We start from the raw sequence: 23,452 nt of genomic DNA on the forward strand, positions 1-23,452 counted from the left end.
ACAGGGCTGCAGCCTCGAGTGAGATGTGTGAGGCTTCTGTAGGTGCTTGGGAACAAGATGGAACAGAAACGCTTCACACCTGGCCCCAAAATTACAGCACGCTGGCAAGTGGCCAACATAAACTGGCAGAGTACCAGTTGCAATGGACATCAATTAAGCAGCCTGTCATCCTCAGACTGCAGGCTTTGCTTTTTGCGATCTGCATCGCTCCCTAAGCCTTCAGCAGCACCAGCGCTGGAGTTTTCCAGATGGGATCATTTCCCGCAGATTCCACTCACTAGATTTATTGCAGGTTTTTTTTTTTCTTTTTAACCCACCCCCCCCTTCAAGAGGCTGAACTGTTATTCCACATTGCAGATTTCTCCAGGGCTGGATTCAGCGTCCTCGTGCCGCGCTAGTGCTTGTTTGCCATCGGTTCCCTTCACCTTCAGCTGCAGAAACTCAGTTTTAAGAATATCCTCAGAACTCTCTTAGCTTAAAAAGTGATTAAAAACTGAGGCCAAATGATAGCTGTACAGGATTCCTCTTTGGAAGATGCCCTGCACAGCCCTAGGAGATGTTGCAGCAGTCACTGGACAGGACTTGTGCCCATTGCAGACACCAGCATTGCCTCCTCTGCCACCAAGACCTGGGGACGTGGACAGAGCCTGGCACTTTCCACTGTGCTAAAGGCACCTGGCAAAGGCAGAGAGAGGCTCTCGTGGTGCCCACACAGCCCCTGGCACTCGTGGTTCAAGGTGATGCCAAGGACAGCTGAGGAGTTCAAAGCAGGTGATGTTCTCCACGCTACCTTCGTGGTGGCATAAAATCCAGCCTCTCCTCCATCACCCCATGACATCACCTTCCAGCATGGCCCATAATTTAGTTTAATTGCCTTTTACAATCCAAAGGCACCACATGAAAGGGAAGGTCGAGGCTGGGATGGAGTTCAGATACTGGTCAGAAAATGTAAACATCTCTTACTCTGCCGCCTCGGGGCTGCCAGCTCCTGCCAAGTCCCTGCTCCGAGCAGGGCTGCCTGTGGCAGGGATCTTTCACGGCTTGTTTGGAAACCCAGGGAAGCAGGAATGGAAGGAGTTTTTCAAGGATGACTCCTCCTTGGACTCTCCTGCTTGGGGCTCCGATCTCTGCTCACAGTTTCCCTTTTCCTCTCTGGACCAAGCTCCAAGCTGGAAGCTCTCGCTCTCATGGGCTGAGAGCATTTGCCTGCCAGCTGGAGGGAGATGCTCCAAGGCTATGGAATGGGAATATGGAAAGGATGCTGAGAAAACAGTTACATTTGCTCACTGGGGTTTTCTCTCTGCTTACAAAGAGTTTGTGCTCTCAGAGCCCTGGTCTTGCTACCTTTTCTCTGATGCCTTGCAAAAAGTCCTCCCAAAATCACTGTAGTGTGGCCGCTCCAAGGTGGATTTTATCCCTGGCATTCCAGAAGTCATTAGGTCTCAGAAAGGACAAAAAGCCTGGTGTTTAGAGGCATGACAGAGCCCAGTCACTCCAGCAGCTACTCCTCCTGGGCTTTTAAACCTGGGGCTCCCTTTCCAACAAGCATCAGACATGACTACATGCTGCCAAGAGATCTCTGAGAGTCTTAGGAAGACTGAAATACCATGAATAAGTGAAGTGAATAACAAGACAGGACTAATTTTAGCCCAAGTCTAAGTAATAATTAGCTCCTAATCAGCTAATCCAAAGGCTAGTGCCAATCTAGAGCATGTTGGGGCAACTAGAAAGAGGGGGCAACAAGATGTGAACTATCCACCTGGGCTGGACAGTGCAGAGGAAAGATATTTGGGATTTCTAAGGAGAATAAAACTTGGGGTTTAGGCTATCTGTACTGACAGGTGAGTGAAACAAGGAACAGCACCAAGTGTGGGAAGCTCACTGGCCACCCCAGAGCTAGAGGAGCCACGCAATACCCAGCTTGCAGGTCTGGCAGTAAAATATTGCTAATTAATGTTCAGAGCCTTGCATTTTAGGGCTTTCATTTGCCTGGTGAGGTGAGACAGGGTTGAGACCAGTTGAGTGGTGAGTATCTGAGACAGTCCACTCCACACATGAGCATGCACATGAGGGAAAGGGAAAAAAGTGCCTTTCTGTTTGAGAGGAGGGAACCACAGTGACTGGCCCTATAAGCACATGTATTAATCATGCACCGTCTGGTTTTAATCCACACACTGCTGATCCTGCGTCTCACTGTATTGTTATCAGGGGAAGGAGTATTTCTCCTCAATCTTATTCACCAGCCAAAAGCCTGAAAATGCAAAAAACACATTTGTGAAGTGCCTTCCCAAGGACCCTGGGCCCCGGACCTGGTGAGCTGGGGCTGCTGCCTTTTTATTGGCGTTTAAAAACCTTTTATTAACGTGTGTCAGGGCTGGGGGAGGAGAGACAGGCTCAGGTTTCAGGACCCCCCATGCAGAGAGGTTTATTGTGGGAAGGGACATTAACACTTTCTCCTCCACATCTGCCCATGGCTGGAGCGTGTGGCAGAGGGTGTGCTGCAGGCACAGGCCTGGGGGATGCACATGCTGAGCCCATGAAGAGCTTGCAGAGATGTGGGCAATCCATGCCTGCAGAGAGGAGAACCTCCCTGCTCTGCTCCACATCAGGGATATCTGCAGCCCTCATCCAGCTTTGCCACGAGCTCCATGGGGTCACTGCAGAGCAGGATGCTCCCGAGACAACAGCATCCAGCGAGAGCTGAGGAATCCAGGACGTGCCCCAGATTCCCAGGGCTGCACCCACGCACCCTCACCAGGACTCTCTTTAACCTCAACACGACCCAAGTGGTTTCCATTACCAGCTCCCCACAGCAGCACCGTGACTCCACAGTTGCCACCTTCCTCCTTCCCGACCTTAACTCAGCCATGCTGCTGCTCCCTGCTCTTGCCTCAGGTCCAAGGCTGGGTGAGGGAGGTCCTGGCAGTGTCTCCTTGGGCTGCAGAGGCTGCAGACACAGCTGACAGCTCAGGCACCAGGCTGCATAGTTTGCTGCTGACTGGTATGGTCGGTGGTGTTCCATCACACAAGCTGCAGTGGAGATGTGCCCAACACACACACCCAGGAAAACAACACCGAGTTCTGCTCACCCTGGAGCCAGCTTTTGTTGGTTACAGCTCCAATGACAGTGCAAGAGACGATGGGAAGCTCTAAGTGTCCCACTGGCTCCAGCAGGAATTCGAACGCGCGGCTTCATGGCAGCGAACGGAGTCAGAACGTTTTCACTCAAAATAAGAGCCAGGCCAAATGCTCAAAAACTTACTGAGAAACTCTGGCTGAATTCTGCACTCCATCTGCTAAATGGGACGTGGAGAACAAAAAGGAGTGGGAAGCACAGTGTTTGTCCTATACAGCTTACAAAACAACCACCCTGTTGGTAGAGCCAAGAGCCCAACACCATTTTTAAGCCCAATTCCCTTCAGTTCTGCCTTTCAACAGATTCTTTTCCTCTGAAATATTACAAATTAATTAAGAAGCTAGGGGGTAAAAGAATGGGGTAAGGATTTGGAGCATCAGCAAGCAAGGTGAGATATCCTTGTGGTAAAAGCCAACTGTCTCTTCCTTGCCATGCAAGTGGTAGAAAAGGGACCCAGAGTCGCTCTGGCACACCAGAACCCTCCTCCCAGCCCACAAGACACTCACATTGTGCCATATAAAGAGCAGTACATTCTCATTGCCTCTCCAGCAAAGAATTTGGGCTGAAAACTGGGCCAAGACTGAGAGCACAACAGAAAGAAATTGGGTGCAAAAAATAACTCCTGCTAAAAAGCAATGAAAAACCAGTATGGGAAAAAATCAGTGCCAGAGGGAGCTGCTCCGCTGCCATCGCCTGCTGGAGGCTCAGGGACACAGATCCCAACACGCCACCGTGCTCAGCACAGACATGCACCCTTCCACTGCCAACAGCCCAGAGATGCATCCCCTAGGCTCAGAATGGTTTAGGCTGGGAGGGATCTTAAAGATCATCCAGTTCCAACCCCCTGCCGTGGACAGGGACACCTTCTACTAGACCAGGTTGCTCCAAGCCCTGTCCAACCTGGCCTTGAACAGATAAGCTGCTGAGGAGTTGGATTCATCTGGGCTCTGCAAGCTACAGGGAGGGCAAGGAGCATGGTGGACTGGAGACAGCACCCAAGTTTAAGTTGGGTTGGGGGATTCTTGGCTAGAAAGTGCCTTTTTGTATCTTGCTCACAGTCACTCTCACGTGGGTTTGTGCCTCTCAGTCCTGGCTGGCTCTGCAGTGCCTTCTGCAACACTCCACTCCTGCAGAGTCCAATAATTCCTTCATTAATGCTGCAGAGCGATGACATTTGTGGACCAGGGCAGTCATTTGACTGTATTGATGCAGCTGCCACTCCAGTCCCTTTCTAGAGCGTTTCCAAATTGCAGAAAATGAGGTAGGATCATCCAAAGAGGTCACTTTGTCTCCTATTCCAAGGTGTTTACCTCAACCCAAGTTGTACCTGAGAGAGTCACCCTGCTTGCTTTTAAAATCTCCAAGGCTGAAGAGTTCCTGAAGACTCACTAAGGAAGCTGCTCCCAAGTGCTGAACTACCCAAAGGTGTGAAACCTTTCCTAAAGTCTCACTTTAATCTATTTTGCTGCAATTTCTGCTCATTCCTTCCTGTGCTTTTCAGCATGGAGCTGAAGGACAGCTTGTTCTCCTCTCTGCCTTTTCCCCAAATTTCCTTTAGACTAAAAAGCCCCAGCTCACCCAGGCCCTTCTTGGAAATCAGGCTTTTGAGCTCTCTTTTCTAACTCACTGTCCTCCTCTTCATCTTCTTAGGTGTCCTCTGCACACAGAACATGCACACCTGCTGTTTCACCTGTCTGGCCATTAATAAAAGCACTGGTCAGAAAGAAATAAAGGGGTACAGGCACAGCCAGGCCTCGCTGTTTCCCTCTGGGATCGGTGCTGCTTTTCCAGCAGAACTGAGAACACATCATGCCCGATATTCCCCAGTTCCTGGGTGGCTGGTGTTGAGTTGTGAGGGCACCAACTCCCACCTGTGGAGTTGTGCAGTTTCTTTACAAAGCACCAGAACCAGAGCTGGGACAGGGAGAACTCAGCTTGGAAGCTCAGGTGCAGGTACAGGACAAAGACACAAAGATGAGTGCAAGTGCCTGGCAGGGCAGGTAGATGGCACTCCAAATAAACTGGTGTGTAGTTAGAGGAGGCAGAGTTCAGGGAATACCGACCCCCTCCCACAAGTTACAGGGCACCAGGGCTGCTCAGCCACCTCACCTGCCTGCTGGGGGCTCTGGTTTGTGGCTGCTGGGAAAAGAATCTCTGTATAGGGACACTGGGACCGTCCCCAGCAGAACCCCCATGAGGCCACCACACACACTGGGATAATCTTAGGGCAGCAATGGCAAACAACTGCATGCTTCTTATTTTAACCCTGTCAAACAGAGACTTAAAAATTCATGTTTCCACAGACACTTCCTGGACTAAGGCGCTTCCCCAAACTGGGAGGGCTCTTGGTTTTACTGGGAGCCCGTGCTCCTGTGCTGCAGGCAGTGCTGTGAGCACAGGTTGGGGCAGACAGAGAAGTGAAACAGAAATTCGCACCTTTGGGTCCCTCTGTGAGAAAGGTCCTGAATTTCTCACTGTCATTTCAGGACAGTGTCAGGAGAAGAAGTGGCACCAGGAAAGGCACCTTGCCACTGTCACACACAGGCTCTCCACAGAAACCTGACTCTGCATACCCACTTCTTCTCCTGGAGCACCAACCCCTCAGGGAGGGGACACTGCAGCTTCCCAGATGAGCCACGTTTTTGGAGCTGCAGTTCTGCCTCCGAGCAGGAAACTGTTGAGAGCCACTCTCATCCTGCCGTGCCTCCGAGGGCGTGCAAAACAAATGCCATTGTGCCTCCTCCATCCCCCACCAGGCTCAGACACGTTCTCCAAGTGCAGCCCCCAGATCCCTCCTGGCCAGGTGGTGGCAGAGAGCAGACCCAAAACCCCACATCAACAAGGGAACTGATTTCATTATTCTAAAAACAAACAGGCAAAGGAAAGTTCAGCCTAGAATGGGCTCCTAGAGCAAAGAAAGGAAAATAGAGAGCGGGCAGTGGGGAATGCTTCATATTCCTAAAAGCCTTTTGTACGTTAACACATGGTGTCTGCTTCTCTCTAGTCACCTATTTATCACTCTCCTCTTTAGAGAAGGAAAAAAGTCCTGGCTGCCTTCCTAAGGCAGAGTTTTGTGGCCGGGGGGAGGGGGAGGGTGCTTTAAGCATGATGCAAACCATTTGGAGTGCACCGAGAGCTCTGCCAACACAAGCTGCACTATTTAAACAAGTGAGGAAATGATCGTATATACAACATGCCAGCGAGCACACACACACCAGAGGAAGTCAAGAGGGGTTTTCATGACACAGAGCTGGATGTCAGCGGCTGAAAGGTCGATATTTTCCCTTAACACCCTTCTCAATGACTTAATCGTGTTCCGTTTGCACAGAAAACTTCCCAAGAATAAAAGTCTGGAGGAATCGAGGGGGGATGTTTGGCCTACTGCTGACCTTGTCCGAGGTCCTCTCCACGTAGCAGGGCTCCTGGGGGGCGACCAGCAGGGGAACGAAGCCCGAGAGCAGCCGATCCTCTTCCAGGCTAAGCAGGGCAAGGTCGTCATCTGGGTCCTTGTACAAGGGCACCTCCGACTGATTCACTGTGGTCAGTATGTTACAGAAGTCAGCCAGCGTCGCCCACACATCTACTGAGACCCTGGGAGAACGAGGAGAGACGTGAGCAATTCAGGGCTGGAATGCGTTGGGAGTTGCCTGCAATGCTGCAGCGAATACCAGAGAGGTGAGGCGAGGCGAGGCACGGCACCGCTGCTGCCCTGCCCCGCGGGACGGCTCCGCAGCTGCGCTGGCACCCACCCCGGCAGGGACCGTGACCTTGGCCCGCCAGCGCTGACCCCGGCCACCGTCCCCGGGCATGGGGATGGGCTCCCGGGATCTCGCCCTCGCCGCTGCTCTGCCCACCTCTGCCCGCTCCCCCAGCCCGAGCGCCCGCGGGCAGCGGCCTCCCCGTGCGCTGCCGGCGGGAACCCGGCTGGTTCCAGATGGCAGAAGGGATGAGTTACTCAATTTTAAAGCCTGCTGGGAGGACAGAGCGAACACACCCGCATTGCTGCCGGGGCTGAAAGGGCTCTTGGAGGGTTCCAATCCACCCTGAGGGACTCCAGCCCAGCCCGGAGCATCCTCTCCTTCGCGCAGCTCTTATCGGCTGTGGCCACATGCTGCAGCCAGGCTCTGCAGCACAGAGATTTTCTCAGTTAAACCCCAGCCATGGGGGGTTAAAGCTGTGTTTTGCTTCTGGCCATGGGTTTCAACACTCACGAGCGACCTGCAAAGCTGCCTCTGCCATGTCTCACGTTCCCAGAGTGGCAGTGATGTGCAGGGTGCAAACACGAGGCCAAGGGTAGCCCTGGACTGCTTTCCACGGGTTCCCATCACACACCCCCACGGCTGAGCACAACCCAAGGAGGACCCAGCACCCCAGAGTGAGCCAGCGTGGAGAAAGCAGGGAAACAGGCAACAAGCATGGGGGGGTACTACAGCTGACCAGGCTGCCTTGCACTGCATTTCTCCTTCCTGTTTCTACAAACACTCAAATTGCGGGTTTTTTTAGGATGTAAACTGGGATTTAAGTAGGAAATAGGGGAAACTGGGGCTGATGTGCTTCTGGTGGGCTGTTCCTCCACCCCACAGCTCTGGAGAAAAGTACAGGGAATCCAGCATCCCCTGGGGTACAGCAGTGACCGGTGCGGGCCGAGGCAGCCCAGGGCTGGAGGGAGGCCCCCTGCTCTTTGAACTGCTCCAGGTGGACAGAGTCTGCACTCGGTTATTTACGGGAATCAATGTACCAGGAAAGCACACTGAAATGAAACATCTTGTTTTCAAGAGCGTCCTGGGAGCCAGGCAGAATGAGGAGCCATTAATCAAAGCCCGGCACGTAATCAGCACACATGTAACACAGAGTCGCCCACGTCCCCGAGCCAGCCCTAGCCCACGTCCTGCAGGAGAGAAGAGGTCCTTCAAAACCCTCTGGTCACAGACACCAGGAGCTGGGTTCATTCACAAAGCTCCATCGCTTGGCTCAGCCAGGTCTGGCTGTCAGAAATGTTTAAATATGGAAAAAAATAAACAGTTGCAACACGTTTTTCGGAGGGATCTGTCCGAGGCCCTTTGTGATGTAATGGGAAACGCTGCGTTTGTGCTACCAGCTGGAAAATAAACAGAGCTGCGAGGGTTAAAAGGAACTGAACTTTCCACGACCCCTATCTGCAAAAGAAGAAAATAATAAGAGGAATGATCCACTGCCCCACAGCCCTGATAGTTTATCCTCCAGCCCGGGCTGCAGAGACAAGCACCGGATGTGATAGGGCTGCTCTGGGCCACCTCCAAGGCGAGCTCTGCCCATGGGAGATGCACAGGGCTTGGGAGGCTCAGCCTCCCCCAGTGCCCTGCTGGCAACTGGGCTCGGCTGCCTGAGGTCGGTCACATAGCACTGGTGGGGCCCCACGGCCACGAGGGCTCGCTGGGATGAAGGAGGTGCAGAGGCATCAGCAGGGAGAGGAATGGGAAAAGTGCCCGCAACTGCTGGGGAATGAGAGCACTGGGGTGTTGGGGACAGGCAGGGATGCAGGGGACATTCCCAGGGAGCTGGGACAGCCAGGTGCATGGGGCCACGGTGGAGGAGAGCAGAAAGAAACACATTGCAGAGAGCTCGCCAGTATTCCCAATAAGCAGAGCTGCAGGCAGGGGATGATGGTGACGGTGAGGGCGGGAGGGAGGCAGAGGGCAGTGGCAGGATGCTGGGCTGGACTGGGATTCACAGCAGGGCAGGGGTAGCGGTGGCAGGGGTATCAGCACAGATGAGGTACAGGGAGCATCTCCCTCCACAGGGCTTGGATCCAAAGTCAGAAAAATGCCACAGGAACAGTCACTGAGCTGGCACTGCTAATGCCCTTGCAGGAACTCAGCCCAGCAGCGCCCTACCCTCTCCCCCCTGGCAGCGTTGCCAGGCAGGGCACCCCTCACCACCTGTGAGTGTGAGAGCAGTCCCTGTCACTTCATCCTTCACCTACAGCTTGACAGTGCCTTGCCACATCTGCCATTTGCCCTGGATGTGACAGATTCCCACCCTGGGCTCACTCCAGTCAAACCTCAGACTGTGCTGGCTCCCTGGGTAGCCAGCTCTCACTGCAATGCTACCCCAGCAGCGCCCTGCAGAGCCTTCAGAAAGCCAAGAAAGAAGCAGTGCTGGCATTTTTCCCTGGTTTTCTCCTGTGATGGCAGAGGCAGCACTGCAGAGATCAGTTCTGACCATTTTCTGCCACCCCCTGGGGTACAGCTCCTCCTCTGCAGCACATATCCCATCACTGCCACCACCAAGATCATTCACCAGCAAAGCCAGCGAGGACAAACGGCTCACGCTGACACCTATGGCTCTGTGAATCTCCTGCTGAGACATGCACTCGCCCTGGAAGGTCACACGACACTTGTGAGCCCTCTCAGCCTCCTTCTCCCCACTGCCCCTGCCCAGGACCAACCTCACGGCTACCCCCAGGCATTTCTGGCTTATGTCACCCCACGGCGCGGTGGTGCCAGAGCCTCCGTGCAGAGCCCAGGCAGTTCCAGGTGCCTGGAAGCTCTGTGCAAGCACAGTGCCACGGCTTCGACGTCCCTCAGTGGAGGGAGGCCCTGAATTACTGACACCGAGCCCAGGCACGCCGCTCCCAGGTACAGGGACGAGGCTCCCAGAGCTTTTAAGCGAGGAAGCGAGAAGGGGGTTAGCGCGAGGTCTTTCCTCGGAACGGGGGTTCATTCACTTCCCCACAGACACATTTACATTTGCTTATTCCACTAGGACAGGAAAAAAAAATAAGAGTTAATTTCTTTTTTATTGCCTCAGGATTCCAGGTTTAATGTAGCTGTCAGTGTGAGCGCAGCCCAGCTGCAACGCCGACGGACACGGCCCGGCCAGGCAGCGGCGAGAGCCGCGCAAGTGCGCAGCGAGCTGGACCGCGGCCCCGGGGCCGAGCACCGCCCTGGAGAGGCTGGGGATGGCTCCTGGCAGAGATGATGCATCACCACCCGGCTAAAAGGCACACGGTGAAGCACGGGGAGAGCAGAGGATGCCAGGGTGAGCCTGATGCTCGCCGAATCCCCACGCGGGGCTCTGGCGTGAGCCACCATCCTCACCGGGGGCGCGGGCTGCCTGGTGATTAATATCAAGCACAATGACCCCATGTTACAAGCCTGCGGGGGCCTGTGGAGGTGGCCATTTCCTGTGTAATACCAGCTTGTTTAAACACTAACATCCAAACTCCACAGCTGCAGCACAAACCCGGAAAGCGCGGCGCAGAAGAAGCCCTGCATTGTGTTCCCAGCCGCTGCCGAGCCGCGCTGCCGTGCAGATGGCAAACGCCTCGGGCCGCGCGCTCCCGGTGCCCGCCGGATGAGGTGCTCTGCAGCCTCCTCCTGGGCTTCCTCTCGGCTGGACCATGGGAAGCTGAACTGAAAGTGGCTCCTTTGCAAGGAGCAAAAAGGGTTGGCCATGGGAGCTTTACTCAAAAGGTGTTCACCAAGCTTGTTCCGGGCTCAGAGAGAGCAGGATGAGGTGGTCACAGCCCTTCTGCATCAGTGATTTCCCCCACTCTGCCCTGTACATGGTTATCCATAAACCCATTCCTCTCGCAGGAGGGAGAGCTGGAGGGATGCTCTCCTCCCCAGGAGAAGTGCAGTCTCCTCCCAGCCAGCCTCTGCTTTGCCACAGCCCCCTTCTCCACAGAGACTTTTGGCTTCTCCTTTGGTCAACTTTATTTCCAATCTCAACCAGGTTTACACTACTGAGACGCCTCTGAACCCTGGATTTGATGTCTCGATAGGGAAACTCTGGTGGCCAGTGTTACTGAGGCTGGGATCTGCAAAAGGGATTTTCCATTAGGTCTCCAGCAAACTCCAGCAATGTCTTGGCACCCCTGTGCAAGACTCTGCCCATCCCTCCCAGTGGGAGCTGCCATCTCAGTGACACTCCTCTGCAAGAGCCATGTGATGAGAGCGATCTGGCACATCTCTCTGGGAAGGTAAGCTCTAGAATGTGCTCACAGCTTTTGGATTTAATTTAATACTCGGTTTAAATTAACCATTTCTAAATGCTTGCAGACGCTCTCCACAAACTGAGAGGCCCTTGGCCCTGCATGGAAGGAGCATGGGTTCGACAGGGTCAGCCCTGCAGCAGTGTCTGTCTAGCCAGTGGCTTCCCCATCAGTCCCTGTGCTTTGTTTAGCAATGGATTAATTATGGCAACAGAGCAGAGCAAGGAGCAGCTTCGCTCCCTCTGTCCAGCCCTCTTCACCTGCTTCCCAGCCATATGTCCCAAAAGGGGATGGAGTCACTTGTACAGCAGCCTCCTTGGAGATCCACCTTTTGACCCATCTGCTGCCAGTATCTCTGCCTTGGGGGATCCACCCTGCTCCCTTCTTCCCAGAATCCCTGCTTTTACACCCCAATCTCTGCAATTTACTCCTGGGGACATTTGGTCCGAAAGATGCTTCTCCAACTGCCTTAAACAACCACCTGCACAGAACTCAACTCAAGGTTTGCCATAAAACATGCAGACAGAAATTAATTTTAAGATACAAAAGTGACAGCTGCTTGCTGCTAGAAGTCCTGGCAACACCTGGTTCAGACACACAATTCCCGAGGCACTGAAGCAGAGAAGTCCAAGGTTAAGTTTAGCTCTTATTCTGGAAAGACATGAGGAAAGAGTCATGGAAAGCTTGCTGAGCACCTCTTCCAAAATAGGAAGGACACCCTTCACCTCTCAAATACACACAGAGAGGTGTTTAGGAAGTCCAACAACTGAAAACCTGTTCCAGGGCATCCCCTGAGCCATAGTGACCATGCAGTGTGGCCAGGAGCTGGATGAGTGCACTAGACCAAGAAGAGTGGATTTGGGAAAAGATGGAGCTTCTTGCTTGGGTTGAATTCAAGACTGCTGAGCCCCCAGGTAGGGACAGGATGTCTCCCAGGTACCAGGGTTCATTCCCAAGATCCCACCAAGAAAAAGGACCTTGAAGACACAGCCTCCTGAGCCTCTCATCCCGCTCCACGGAGCCCACTCCCGCATGGCTCACATCCATCTGCCGGCTTTCGGCAGCGCTCGCTCCTCACACCTTTCCCTCCGCCTCTGTCCAAGGAGGAAAGCAGTGAGCTGAGGAATTTGGTGTGGGGTTGGTTTTGTTGGCTTTTTTTTTTTTTTTTTATTGTAAGGACTCAAATCCAGCAGTGTGATAAATGCATCCGAGCTACAATTAGGAAGATATATAGCATCAGAATGCGAAGGTCTGGGCAGCGTGGTGAAACGCGGGCTCTCCAGAGCCCCAGCTATGTTTCCCATTATGTAACCCTGGTCATGGGCAGACAGCCAGACTCCAAATGAAAAAGAGACTCTGGCTTGGCACCGTTTCTATTTTCCTATCCTCATTCGGGGTCAGCGCAGTGTCATACAGCTGCAGAGAAAGCTCCGGGGATTAAACCTGGGAAACACTCCAAGACCAGGACCCGGGTTCAAGTACCAGCTGAAAGCAATAAACCAACTGCCACAGCTGGGCTGAGTTTAGACGTTCTCAAAGTCCCCCAGCTCTCTCCCATATGAAGAAGAAGCGATTGTGAACATGGTGAGCGAGGCCTTGGGACACGCAGCCCCGGCCCAAAGCTCCGGCCGAGTCCTGCCAAGCTGCCTCACTGGCCCCGAGCCCAGCCCGGCATTCTGGCCCCGGATGAGCTGCACTTTGATGCAAGCTCTGGGCTCTGAGTGGGCTGCCAGGTGGGTATGAGGCCTGTTTTTTCCAGAAGCTTTAGCACGTTCATGGCATCCCTGCAGGGCGCTGCTGTGCTTCAGGGGATTTCTACATCCCTTTTCTGCGCCCATGCCATCACAAAGGGCAAGGAAAGTGGTTTGAGAGTATCCAACCAGCTTCTCTGTTAGCAGTGGTGGAATCTCACAGCACGTCCCAGAGGCAGGAGCATGTGTGACACGGCACAGGCTCCTCACTCAGTTCTGCAACTTGGCATCTGCACTTGCTCCTCACGTGCTCTCCCTGCTCCTGAGCTCACCCTGCCCATAAACCTTGGCTTACTCCACCACGCCTGCTGCTCTGACCCATGTTTTACTTCTAAACTTCTTTGAAGCTGCTCCTATCTAAACCCCTGCACTCGGTGGCTCTACCTGGTTCCTGAAGAGCCCCAGGGCAGCCAGCAGGCTTGTGTCAATAGAGAGCTGAAACACTAACCCAGTGCTCTCCTTTTCCTTTCCTATCCCCAGGGCAAACATTGCAAATCCCAGGTCATGCCCAAGAGCAGAGCTGGTTCCCTGCTGTTCATCACTACCTGCATCTCCATGGAAGCTCAATCACTGCTGTCCCAGAGTCCTGGACTCTGGAACCACCAACACCCATCCATACAAGAGATCTGGGCTGGAAGAGCAGCGTGGCTAAGGCAGATTCTCCATGTGAGCCAAAGAGCACCGCGGTGGAGGAGCTGGGAGCCAACACGGGGCAGGTGGGACAGGACGGGCACGGTGGGACAAGAGGGGCTGCTCAGCCAGCCTCCATGGAGAGGCCAAGCAAGACAGAGACCCTCGTTCCTCCACTGAGCACATCAGGATCTTGTGGAGTAGAGCCCCCAGCCTACACCCACCGCTCCCCCAAGAGCCCTGGGGTGGGCTGCCACCACCTGCTCCGTCACGCCAGGGGGGCACGGCCCCGTGCCCCGCAGGAAGGGGAGCAGCTCGTCCTGGGGCGGGCGCCGAGCGCTGGCTGTGTGAGCCCAATCAGAAATTCCATCTCGAGGCTGCCCCTGGCCAAGGGCTCGGCAGCTCCCTGCGCAGGCAGCGCGAGGGGAAGGGGGGGATTGGTGCAGCCGCGTTCACGTGACGGATCCCAGTTTGAGTTCCTGCCCAAAGATGGGCAGCAGTTCACATGAGCAGGCAGCGGTCCCACACCGAGCAGCCGACAAACAGAAAACAGACTCCATCTCCACAAAATGAGGCCCAGAACTTCCTGTGTGAGATTTCCATTTCCTCAGCCAAATGAAAAAGAACTGGAGTAAGAGGCAATAAACCAGGAGAGCGGGACTGGACCTGACGCACGGAGCGGGGACCCATTAATGGCTAAGCCACTTTGCTGGATTACTCTTAATGCGCCTTCCCATCACCCTGGGTTCTGGCTCCTTTGGATTAACAATAAGACGTGATTTCAGGCTCTGGATCCGGAGTACCGGAGGCAGATGGAAAATCCTGCGGGAAAGCAGCTACGGAGCATGCTCAGACGCTGTTTCGCATACTCCATACTTGGCCCCTTCGCTCAATTTTCTGTCCAAAAATATGCAAATTGCCTAGTCCGCATTATGGACTAATGGGCTGAAATCGGCCAGTTTAGAAAATTAACCCTTTTGTGTATTGCAGGGTAGGGACAAGCGGTTTCTGAAGCAGAGGGGAGGTGATTTTTGGAGCTCCAGAACAGGCAAGCTGCTCCAGGCTAGCCCAGCCCAACCAAGGTTGGCCTGACTCAGTCAAAAAAAAGGTAACAAAATGCTTATGCTGGAAATGGAGTTCCCTCTGGTCCAGAGGAAGGCCCTGCCTGTCCAGCTGGCTGAGCCAGCGGAACACCTAAAGGAGGGATATCCCAACAAAACCAGATGCACATCCTAAGCAGAAAGTAAAAATCCACCTCATAAGCCATCTTCTAACACATGGAAACAAAGGGCAGCCACCAGGCACCCTCCAGCACTACTCACACATCAATGAAGAAGTCACTGTGTCACCAAGGGGGACAAATTCCCAACATTTCCTGGGCAGTGGGCCTTGCCTGGGTGCTCAGGCCACGGTTCCACAGCCAGCAGTAAAGCATGAGCAAGGGGGAAGGGTGGCATGAGGAGCTCAGGGAGGGAGCAAAAACCAGAGGGTGCACGTACTGTTTGGGGAGCTCAAGAGACGTTGGAGGAGGATTCCAGGTGTCCGGGTGGCCAAGCATCCAGTCCGACCAGACCTTCACACTGGGGAGCAGCTCCTTCAGGTCCTGGGGCAAGGCAGAGACCTTGATGTCGTCCTCCTGCTCCATCTCTTGTGGCTGAACTGCAAATATAAGACGTGAGAGCTGAGGCAGCTCACCACAGCCAGGCTCAGGCAGGGACTGGGAAAGTATGACACAGATCCCAACATCCCAGCCTTGGACGCACAAGGGAACAGCCACAACCCACAGCAAGCACAAAGACAGATCTGTTCTCCCTACATGGACTGGCCTAGAGGGCAAGCCAGGGTGTTTGTGATCCCTTTATTGAGGGCAGCAGGGTGCCACTGCACCAATCAGAGAGATAGGATACCCAGGTCCCAGTTTTGGGAAGTTTCCCAGTTGCTGGCAGAAAGCATGGCCTGAGTCCATCCCTTTCTTCCAAATATTTCTCTCTGCACACATCAAGGGCTTTCCTGCTGCTGATCCAGCTATAAACTGGGCAGAGTTTGAGATGCTAGGGGATGATCCTAATGCCCCAACAGAGGGGAAAGGATGTACAAACCAGCAGAGAATGAAGGCCTGACCCCCACCAGGCTGCCTCGTGGGCCCCTGCATGGGTCCTGCTGCTAAGCCCTTACCTGGCACACATTCCCTCAGCAGGCTGGTGCACCTCCTCACCAGGAGTGCAAACATGGAGAGCCCCAGGGCTGTGGCCTGTTCCTGGATGACAGAGCGGCAGTCCTCAGAGATGCACTCTAGGAGACAGAGAGGGTTTGGGTCAGATATTCCATCTGGTTCCACCTTCACAGCCTTCACGAGGGGCAGGGGTGAGCGATTCCCTAACTCACACCCATCCCAGACATAATTGCTCCATGTAGCGGGGAGAAAAGGTGGTGAGTAGCTGCTCTGGAGTAAAAAGAGGCTGCAGCCACCTTGCCCACACCATGCCCAAGCCCATGGCGTGTGCTGAGCCAGCCAGGACCATGCTGGCTCCCAGCACAGAAGCTGCTGCTCCAGGCTGATGCCCTACCCTGAAGAGGGGGGTATGTTTAAGTGTTAAAAGGGTAATTAGCTGCATGTTTGATCTCTCTCCCTGCTGGAGTTTCAACCTCAGCAGCTGAGGAGGGGGTTCCTCCCATTAGCTCCACAGTCACACAACAGCTTGTCAAGAGAGCTTAATTGGAACTGTTACTCAAGGAGATGCCACACGACCACAGCTCTTCCAAACAGAGCCGGCTCGGAGTGAGAGCAAATCCCCCCAGCACATCTACACCCAGCCAGAAACCACTTCTGAGGCTGCTGAGAGCAGCGGGGAGCTGGCTCAAGGGAACTGCCTGGAGCCGGGCATGGGTTAGGCTGGGGAGTGCTGCGGGACATGCCAGCCTGCCCAGAGCTCCCAGAAGGGGTTTAAGCCTTAAGGGTAGCCTTTGCCTTCCCAACTCCCTCTACTCCACCCTACATCCTCCCAAGATGTGGGGGAGTGGCTGGCTGGGGAGAACCCACACACTTAGGGGGTTCCTATCCACCCACGCCATTTACTCTGTGCAGGATGCTCCTCGCTGGCTTTCTGCAGGATCAGAGCTTTCACCCTGAGAACAGCTGCCCCCAGGCAGGCAGAGGATTTTTACAAACTCACAGGTACTGACTCTGAATGGGTGAGTGAAGCCCCAGGGCTGGCATGGGGAGGGAGAGCCCCCAGCTCCCAGGCACCTCTGCCAGAGACATCAGCACCAGCTGCACGTCAGCATGGAGGTGTTGGGAGCTGAACTGCCCAGATGTGGCAGAGCAGGGATTTTGAGCAAAGGGCAAGAGGATTAGAGCAAGACACTGACACCCCATTTAAGCTGTGGCTAGCAAAACACCTGAGGTGCACAGAACAAACAGCGGGGTTTTAAGGACAGATCATTTCAGAGCAGTGGGGTGGGAGGTTAAAAACAACAAAAAAAAGACTAGAATGCACCAAGAAAACACATGAAAAATTAGGAGGAACATCTGTAGGCTTGACTGACAGTTTTTACAGCTGTCAATGAGTTCAGCACCCAGTGTGGAGACCACTGAGGGCACCAAAAGCACCTGGCAGCTGAATGATGGTGCTCTGCTCCCAGAGCCAGGGCTGAGCTGGTGCCGCAGAGCAATGGTAGGAAGTGCCGTACTGCAGGGGCTGTCAGCTTTTGGAGGAAACATAAAACTAAAGATGTGACCACTCTGGGACAGTAAATCTCTTTCATGAAGCCTTTCCCACAATTAAGAGTGTTAGTCCCAGTGCTCTGGCCACAGTCCAGTCCAAGAAATTACACTCGTCTTCCCCGCGCTCCCTCCTCCTGCACTCGGGTGAGATGCTGCACTGTCTTCACTTCTTGTCTTAAATGGACACACAACAAGACCACGGTGGTTCAGCTGCCACACCTGAGTCTGGCAAGTCCCCTGGGCGGTGAAAATCTTCAGGCATTTCAACAAGGACCCCCACACTTTGAGTGGGCAGCCCCCATGACTCCACGCACTGTGCTCAAGCCAGACTCACAGTGACCCCCAAACTGAGCGGGTGCAAAAGCTGCATCCTGATCCCCTCCAAAACAGGCAAAGCTTAAAGGTGTTTGTGATGGCAAAGGTGATGAGCATCCCATATTCCAGGGTGTATTTCAGAGACTGGCTGCAGAAGCCAGACCAATGTTCTGTGGCGGCTGTGGCCAGGCTTGGTCCCAGCCCTTCCCACTACCACCAGCAGGCTGAAAGTTCCCCACACAACATTTAACAACCAAAATACAGGAAAAAGTCTCTTGCACTTGAGCTGTGGCAGGTACAGCTGTCCATCAAACATCCTGTGTTGATGCAGACACAAACCATGTGCCCACCAGCTCATAAAGGCACGGTGCTCTGATGTACCCCAACGATACTCAGCGCCCTGGCACGGCCTGCAAAGCTGCCCACTGTGTAGGTAAGAGCAGCAGGACACCCACATTTAAGGGCTGTTGTCACACAGTTCCGCTCAGCTACCATGGGTGTTGTCAGCTCATCATTAAACTCATAAAATGCACAAACCTCCCCCAGTCCTCAAAGTTCAATCACCGGATGAGCTCATCGGCCTCATTCCCAGGAGGCTCCCCCAGCAGGGAAGGACAAACATCCAGGTGGGTGCTTGTTCAAGACCCCTGAACATGCACCAGCAAAGGCTCTTAAGAGCTTAATTGTAGGACAAAAGGGGAAAACACCATAAATCAGGAGAAACTTTCTCTCTGTGCCTTTTCACCACCTTCCTCGGGAAGCTGGGAGCTTTGGCTTGCCCTGAGCTGGGAGCCAGTGGTCAGGGCTAACAGAGGCTGTGGGGACAAACCCCAGGCAACCCCTGCCACGGGAGACAAGGTGAGGGTACAGTCAAAGGGCAAAGCACTTGGAGTGTTTAAACAGAAGCTTGCAGAGTGTTTTGAGTGATGGGCAATAAGGAAACCAACTCTCTGCACCCACAGCGTGCAGTGTCTGAGCCTATCCTGGCACTAAGAGGAAAATACTTTGCAGAAAATATGCTGAAATGAGGGTTGGAGCAACAAATCTGCTCTGCAGCCCACAGGGCATCATTACTTCTGAGCTGAGCAATGGTCTGTGCTGCTGGTAATGCACATTAAGACACAAACTTATTGGAAAAGAGATGTTTTTGGAGGATGGAGTGACACTTAGGTCATTTCTGTCCCTGTGGTTGCACCGCATTAGTAAAAATGGAGATACCAGCTGCCACAGAGCAGGGAGAGAGATCCTGACTGCTCAAATCAGGGCAAACCTTGTTTCCCCAGATCTGTTTCCCCAGATCCACAGTGGGTGCAGGACAAGCAGAATGACTGTCAGGTCCACAGGCAAACCTGCACCCTATCCCTGCAGGCTGTCACCAAAAGCTCGGTGACAGAGACTTCAAGTGGCATCAGTGGCACCCCAACAGCTAAAGCTGCCACAGATCTACTCCACTTCCTCCCCTGAAACCCCAAATGGGGCTGTAATCAGATAACCCTCCCAATTCACACCCAGCCACGCTGCGCAGCTAGGGCGCACTGTGGAGGTGTCAGACAACTGTGGAAAGGAATCACACACAAAAGAAGGTGCCACAAGGTCACAAGCTCTGAGCTGGCTGGAGCTGTGGCTCCTCTGTGCCACCAGCAGCCACGGCAGTGACACTCCACAGGAAATCATCCAGCACCACCAACCACAACACATTCCCTCTCCACCTTTCTCCCCTTGAAACCCGGCGAACGTCCCTGTTAATGCCAGCCCTGGATAAACAGCTCCTGTCACGTCACCTCTCAGCTCTTGCCTGCGCAGCCACCCCTGTGAGCACGATCACGCAGCTCAGCGGGCTCACAAATGTCACCTCTCAGCTGTACCACTGCCTTCAGAGGTGCTGCGTGGGTGGAGAGGCAGGTGGGCAAAGCTGGCACCGCTACCTCAATAACTGCTTGTTAAACCACAACCTAAGGTCAGGCCTGCAGCACTCGCAGCCAAGACTGACTCAAGGTAAATTCACACCCTCGTCTGTGTTGCTGTACCAACACACAGCCCGTGGAGCCACGCTGCAGCCACAGCAGGGAGCTGAGCTGGCCTGAAAAGCCTCCTTTTGGGAGCTTCCTTAGGCTGGAGCTGTTTCTTGACCACCTGTAGCCCCACATCACCATCAGCAAAACTCGGGTCCGTGGAATGCTGCACGGGGCTAGAAAGGAGCAGCCAGAGCATTTTAAAGCAGAAGTGTCATCAAACACTTTGAAATGACTGATTTGCACTGCCCCACACTTCATAAGCTGAATTTGCCTCAAAGATCTGTCTTTCTGCACCAGAAAAATAAGTGAGAGCCCTGCAGACCCCTGCAAGCCCCTGTGGTCAGGGCCCTGGAGGTCAGACTGGCAGCAGGACACGAGCTGTGACAGTTCTGAGCACCCTGCTGGACACTTGCCACTCGTCAGCCCCTTTTTCCAGCTGGCTCACACCTTGCTGAAGTTTCCATGCTGGGTGCCTGCCTTAGCCTGAATTCTCCTGGAAATCTTCAGCCAAAACAGCTTGGCCACTTGTGAGAATGAGGCTAGGAAACAAAATAGTGGCTTACCCCTGTTTGTAAAAAACCACTTACAACCTTTTCCTTGAGCTAATCTAGCAACTGCAAATCCTGGAACAAGGATCTGAGATTTTGCTGCAGAATAACCTTTTTAACAGAGAGTTTTCCTGCCCTACTAGAAATCTGTCAATTCTTGGCCAAGCTATAAACATCTGAAAGACAGCAGTTTTTCCACACTCAACAGGAATCCGTTTCAACAGTTAAAACCTGCTAAGATTTCACCTCCCTGAGCATGCTCCATCTTCCTACCTCCCTTCACCTAACCTGTGTTACAGGCAGCAGAGCTCCCATGCAGCACGTGGGGACCTCTGTAAAAATGTCCTTGTACGACTGCCTGCTGCTTGCTGCGAGCTGGAGTTTGGACCCAGGCTCCTCCAACTGGCGCCCAGGCTATGAAGCAGAGCCCAAAGGCCAGAGAGGGAGAGGGATGGGATGGAAAAAATGGGAGCTGATGAGCATCAGGCTGCGAGCACAGAGCAAAAGCAACTGGGAACCAGGGACAGGCGGTTTTTCTGAAGATCAAGAAAAGTGGCTGAGCTGCAGAGGAGTCCTCCTGTTTCTTTACACGTAGGAAAGAGGAGTTTTATTCCAGCTGAGGACTGGGCTGCACAGAGAGCGCTGTTTTCCTACCAGGAGGCAGTTTCCTGCAGGGATTTGCAGGGAGCTGGGTGGATCAGCAGCTGCAGCGCCCTCTGCAAGCACCTACCTGGGCTCTTCCAGGGTCTGTGGGCTCTGCTCCCACCCAGCCTGCAGCAGAGCCCGACCCAGGAGTTCTGCAGCCATCAATCTACCTGTTGCACAGGGGAGAGGGTGAGAGACGGAGAGAAAGGGGACTTTTGTAGCGGGGAGAAATTTGTGTTTCTCTGAGAACGTTATATTCATGGAAAACATAAACCAACTGTCGTCAAAGTCGTCTGAGCTCAGGAAATGGAGCGGCCGGGAGAAGGCTGCCATGTGGCCGGATGTTATGTATTTCTAATTAGTGCTATACATCTTTCAGCAGCGAGTGTCCTTTTGCTGGGAAACACAACGCGCTGCCCTTGTTATTGTAACTGTCAGAGAGTGCTTAAACAGATAATCTCCAGGAAAAGTGATAAACACATCCCCTCTCCCACTAGGGTGTGCAAAACAGCAGTGCCAAACCTTTATTAGGGCAACACAACCAGCCACGGGAAATGGGAATGGGAAAAGAGCAAGGGGCAGCCGCCTACGAGGAGAGGGATTTGCTGGAGGAAGCTTCTCGTGGCTGCTCAAGTGCCATGTGCTGAAGGAAATCCTGTGAGGGACAATCGGGGCACAGCGAGCACAGGACACGTGGGCTGCTCACAGGGATGGGGCAGGGGCTGGGAGTGAGGGCTCCCAGCTGTTCTGCTCTGAGAGTGCCCCTAGTTTAGGTGGAAAGGAACCACAGCAACCCCTGAGCTCACAAGCAAGCAGAGGACATGCTCCTCCATCCATCCATCCATCCCAGCTAACACAACACAAGGAATGCTGAACCTTCCACAGTTAAAACAATCCCAGCCAACAAGTCTCAAAGGAGACCAGATGCCTTTGAGTCAAGCAACCAGACTGCTCCAGCCAAGGGTCAGGAGGGCTCCAGGGGGACAATTTCCATGCTGGCCTCTCCGTCCTCACCTGAGCGGTGGCTCCAGGCCAGCAAGCACAGAGCAGTGCTGGCAGCAGGTGATCCCAGTGCTGGCAGAGCAGCAGGGATGTGCTTTGCTCCCAGGGAACAACAGCTGAATCCACCTTTCCTGGTGACAGGCTGAAGGACTGTATGGGAAGGCACTCAAAAGAACGAACAGTTCTATGGACACAATCCCAAGGATGACATAACGGGCTGGCCAGGGGACACAGGAGCTGCAGGAGCTCGGTGAGCGCAGGGCTGGGGGCGAAGGCACCCGGCTGATGTGTCAGCACATCAAGTGTGGAGGCACAGACAACTGATTCACCAGCTGGCTGCTGCCCTGAGGGGAAAAGACCCGGGCTGGTCACCTCGGAGCTGACACCACCTGAAGGCAATTCCTTTGCTCCCCCAGCACTCAGACACAGCTTTCCCCGTGAGTCACTCCCCGCCAGACGCAGCCCTGGCAGGGCTACAGGGCAGCCCCCCGGGGTGGGGCTGTCTGCAGGAAATGGGTGAGGAGAGCCCTGCTGCCGGCCCTGCCTGGTGGAGACCGCACACAACCACGGGAATATAAAGCAGCAAAGCCAGGGGGACGCTCAGAGCTGTGGGGCATTTCCCCGACACCCCCTCGCAGGGAACCTGTGAGTCACTGGCACTCCCAGCTCTGGGAACTGGCGAGTCACAAACGCACTCATCTGCCCCCAGAGAGCCTGGGAACCTGGAGGCACTGCTCAGCCCTGGCTAATGCCCTGGGAACCATGGGCAGCTTTCCTGGAAGGACGCTCCCTGACTCTGAGCAAACAGGATGGCAGTCCCAGTCCACCCAGCACTGTGGCCGAGCTGAACATCCCCACCTGCAGCACACAGGGCTGAACCCCTTCCAAAGCAACCTTCGGATTTTAGTAATAACCTGGATGCCCCCAATCCACCTCCCTGTACTGATGGCAGGAAGGTCCTGGGAGGGTCCCAGGTCACAGCAGCAGCAGCAGCACCGGGGAACTCGCTGCACGTGTTCCCAGAGCAGCTGGGGCCGCCCAGGAGCCGGCAGCTCCCTCTGCAACCCTGACTTGTCCGAGGGAGGGAAGGAGGGAGGCCTAGGAGGTGAGGAATGCCGGGGGCCTGGGGAGGATGGAGCAGCTCTCCCTGTGGAAGCCATTAGATATTCAACACTTCATTTGTTTCCAGCCGTCCTGGACTGCAGCGCTGGGCTCTAGGACGGGAGGCTCTTCTCTGACGTAACCAGGAAGCAGCTGCAAAATTAAGGAATCCCTCATGACATCATAAAAAGGGTCGATGGTTTACAGGGGAAGGTATAAAAATTAATGACATATTCCCACTCGAAGCAGCGAGCCTGCCCAGGAGCCACAGGGGAAGCCATGCTCTGCCCGACATGAAGGGGCTGCCTGCCCCAGACAGCTCAGTGCTGCCAGCTCCCTTCGGCTGCTCCAGGAGCTTGTCTCTGGCTCTGATTGTCCCTAAGCCCAGGCAGGGCTGGATCCTTGCACCTGGGGTGCGATAACCAGCTCAGTATATCCTTCCTGACCCTGATGAACAAAGCTTTAGGGAATGACTTTAGGGACAGCTTTCTTGTGTACTCGGGGCTGGCCAGGAGTCAGCAACAAAAAACATCATTGTGAAGTGACTATTAATAATAATAACTTAATAAGAAGTTGTTAATTTCCACGGGGAAAGCAGACACGTGCACAG

The 23,452-nt window shown here is 54.1% G+C and overlaps 1 protein-coding gene across 2 annotated transcripts in view; it reads right to left on the minus strand.

Annotated features, from left to right (window-relative positions):
* The window catches only part of SMG6 (SMG6 nonsense mediated mRNA decay factor), a 105,743-nt gene that overhangs the window by 39,199 nt on the left and 43,092 nt on the right, over positions 1-23,452 (minus strand). For both annotated transcript variants that reach the window (XM_069033298.1, XM_069033297.1), the window contains exons 11-13: positions 15,668-15,784; positions 14,992-15,151; positions 6,526-6,727 (exon numbers count right to left, since the gene is read on the minus strand). In XM_069033298.1, coding sequence (XP_068889399.1) covers positions 6,526-6,727; positions 14,992-15,151; positions 15,668-15,784 — 479 coding nt within the window. The remainder of the gene's footprint in view (positions 1-6,525; positions 6,728-14,991; positions 15,152-15,667; positions 15,785-23,452) is intronic.

This window comes from Aphelocoma coerulescens, chromosome 19, assembly GCF_041296385.1.
Source record: "Aphelocoma coerulescens isolate FSJ_1873_10779 chromosome 19, UR_Acoe_1.0, whole genome shotgun sequence".
In the NCBI taxonomy this organism is placed as follows: domain Eukaryota; kingdom Metazoa; phylum Chordata; class Aves; order Passeriformes; family Corvidae; genus Aphelocoma; species Aphelocoma coerulescens.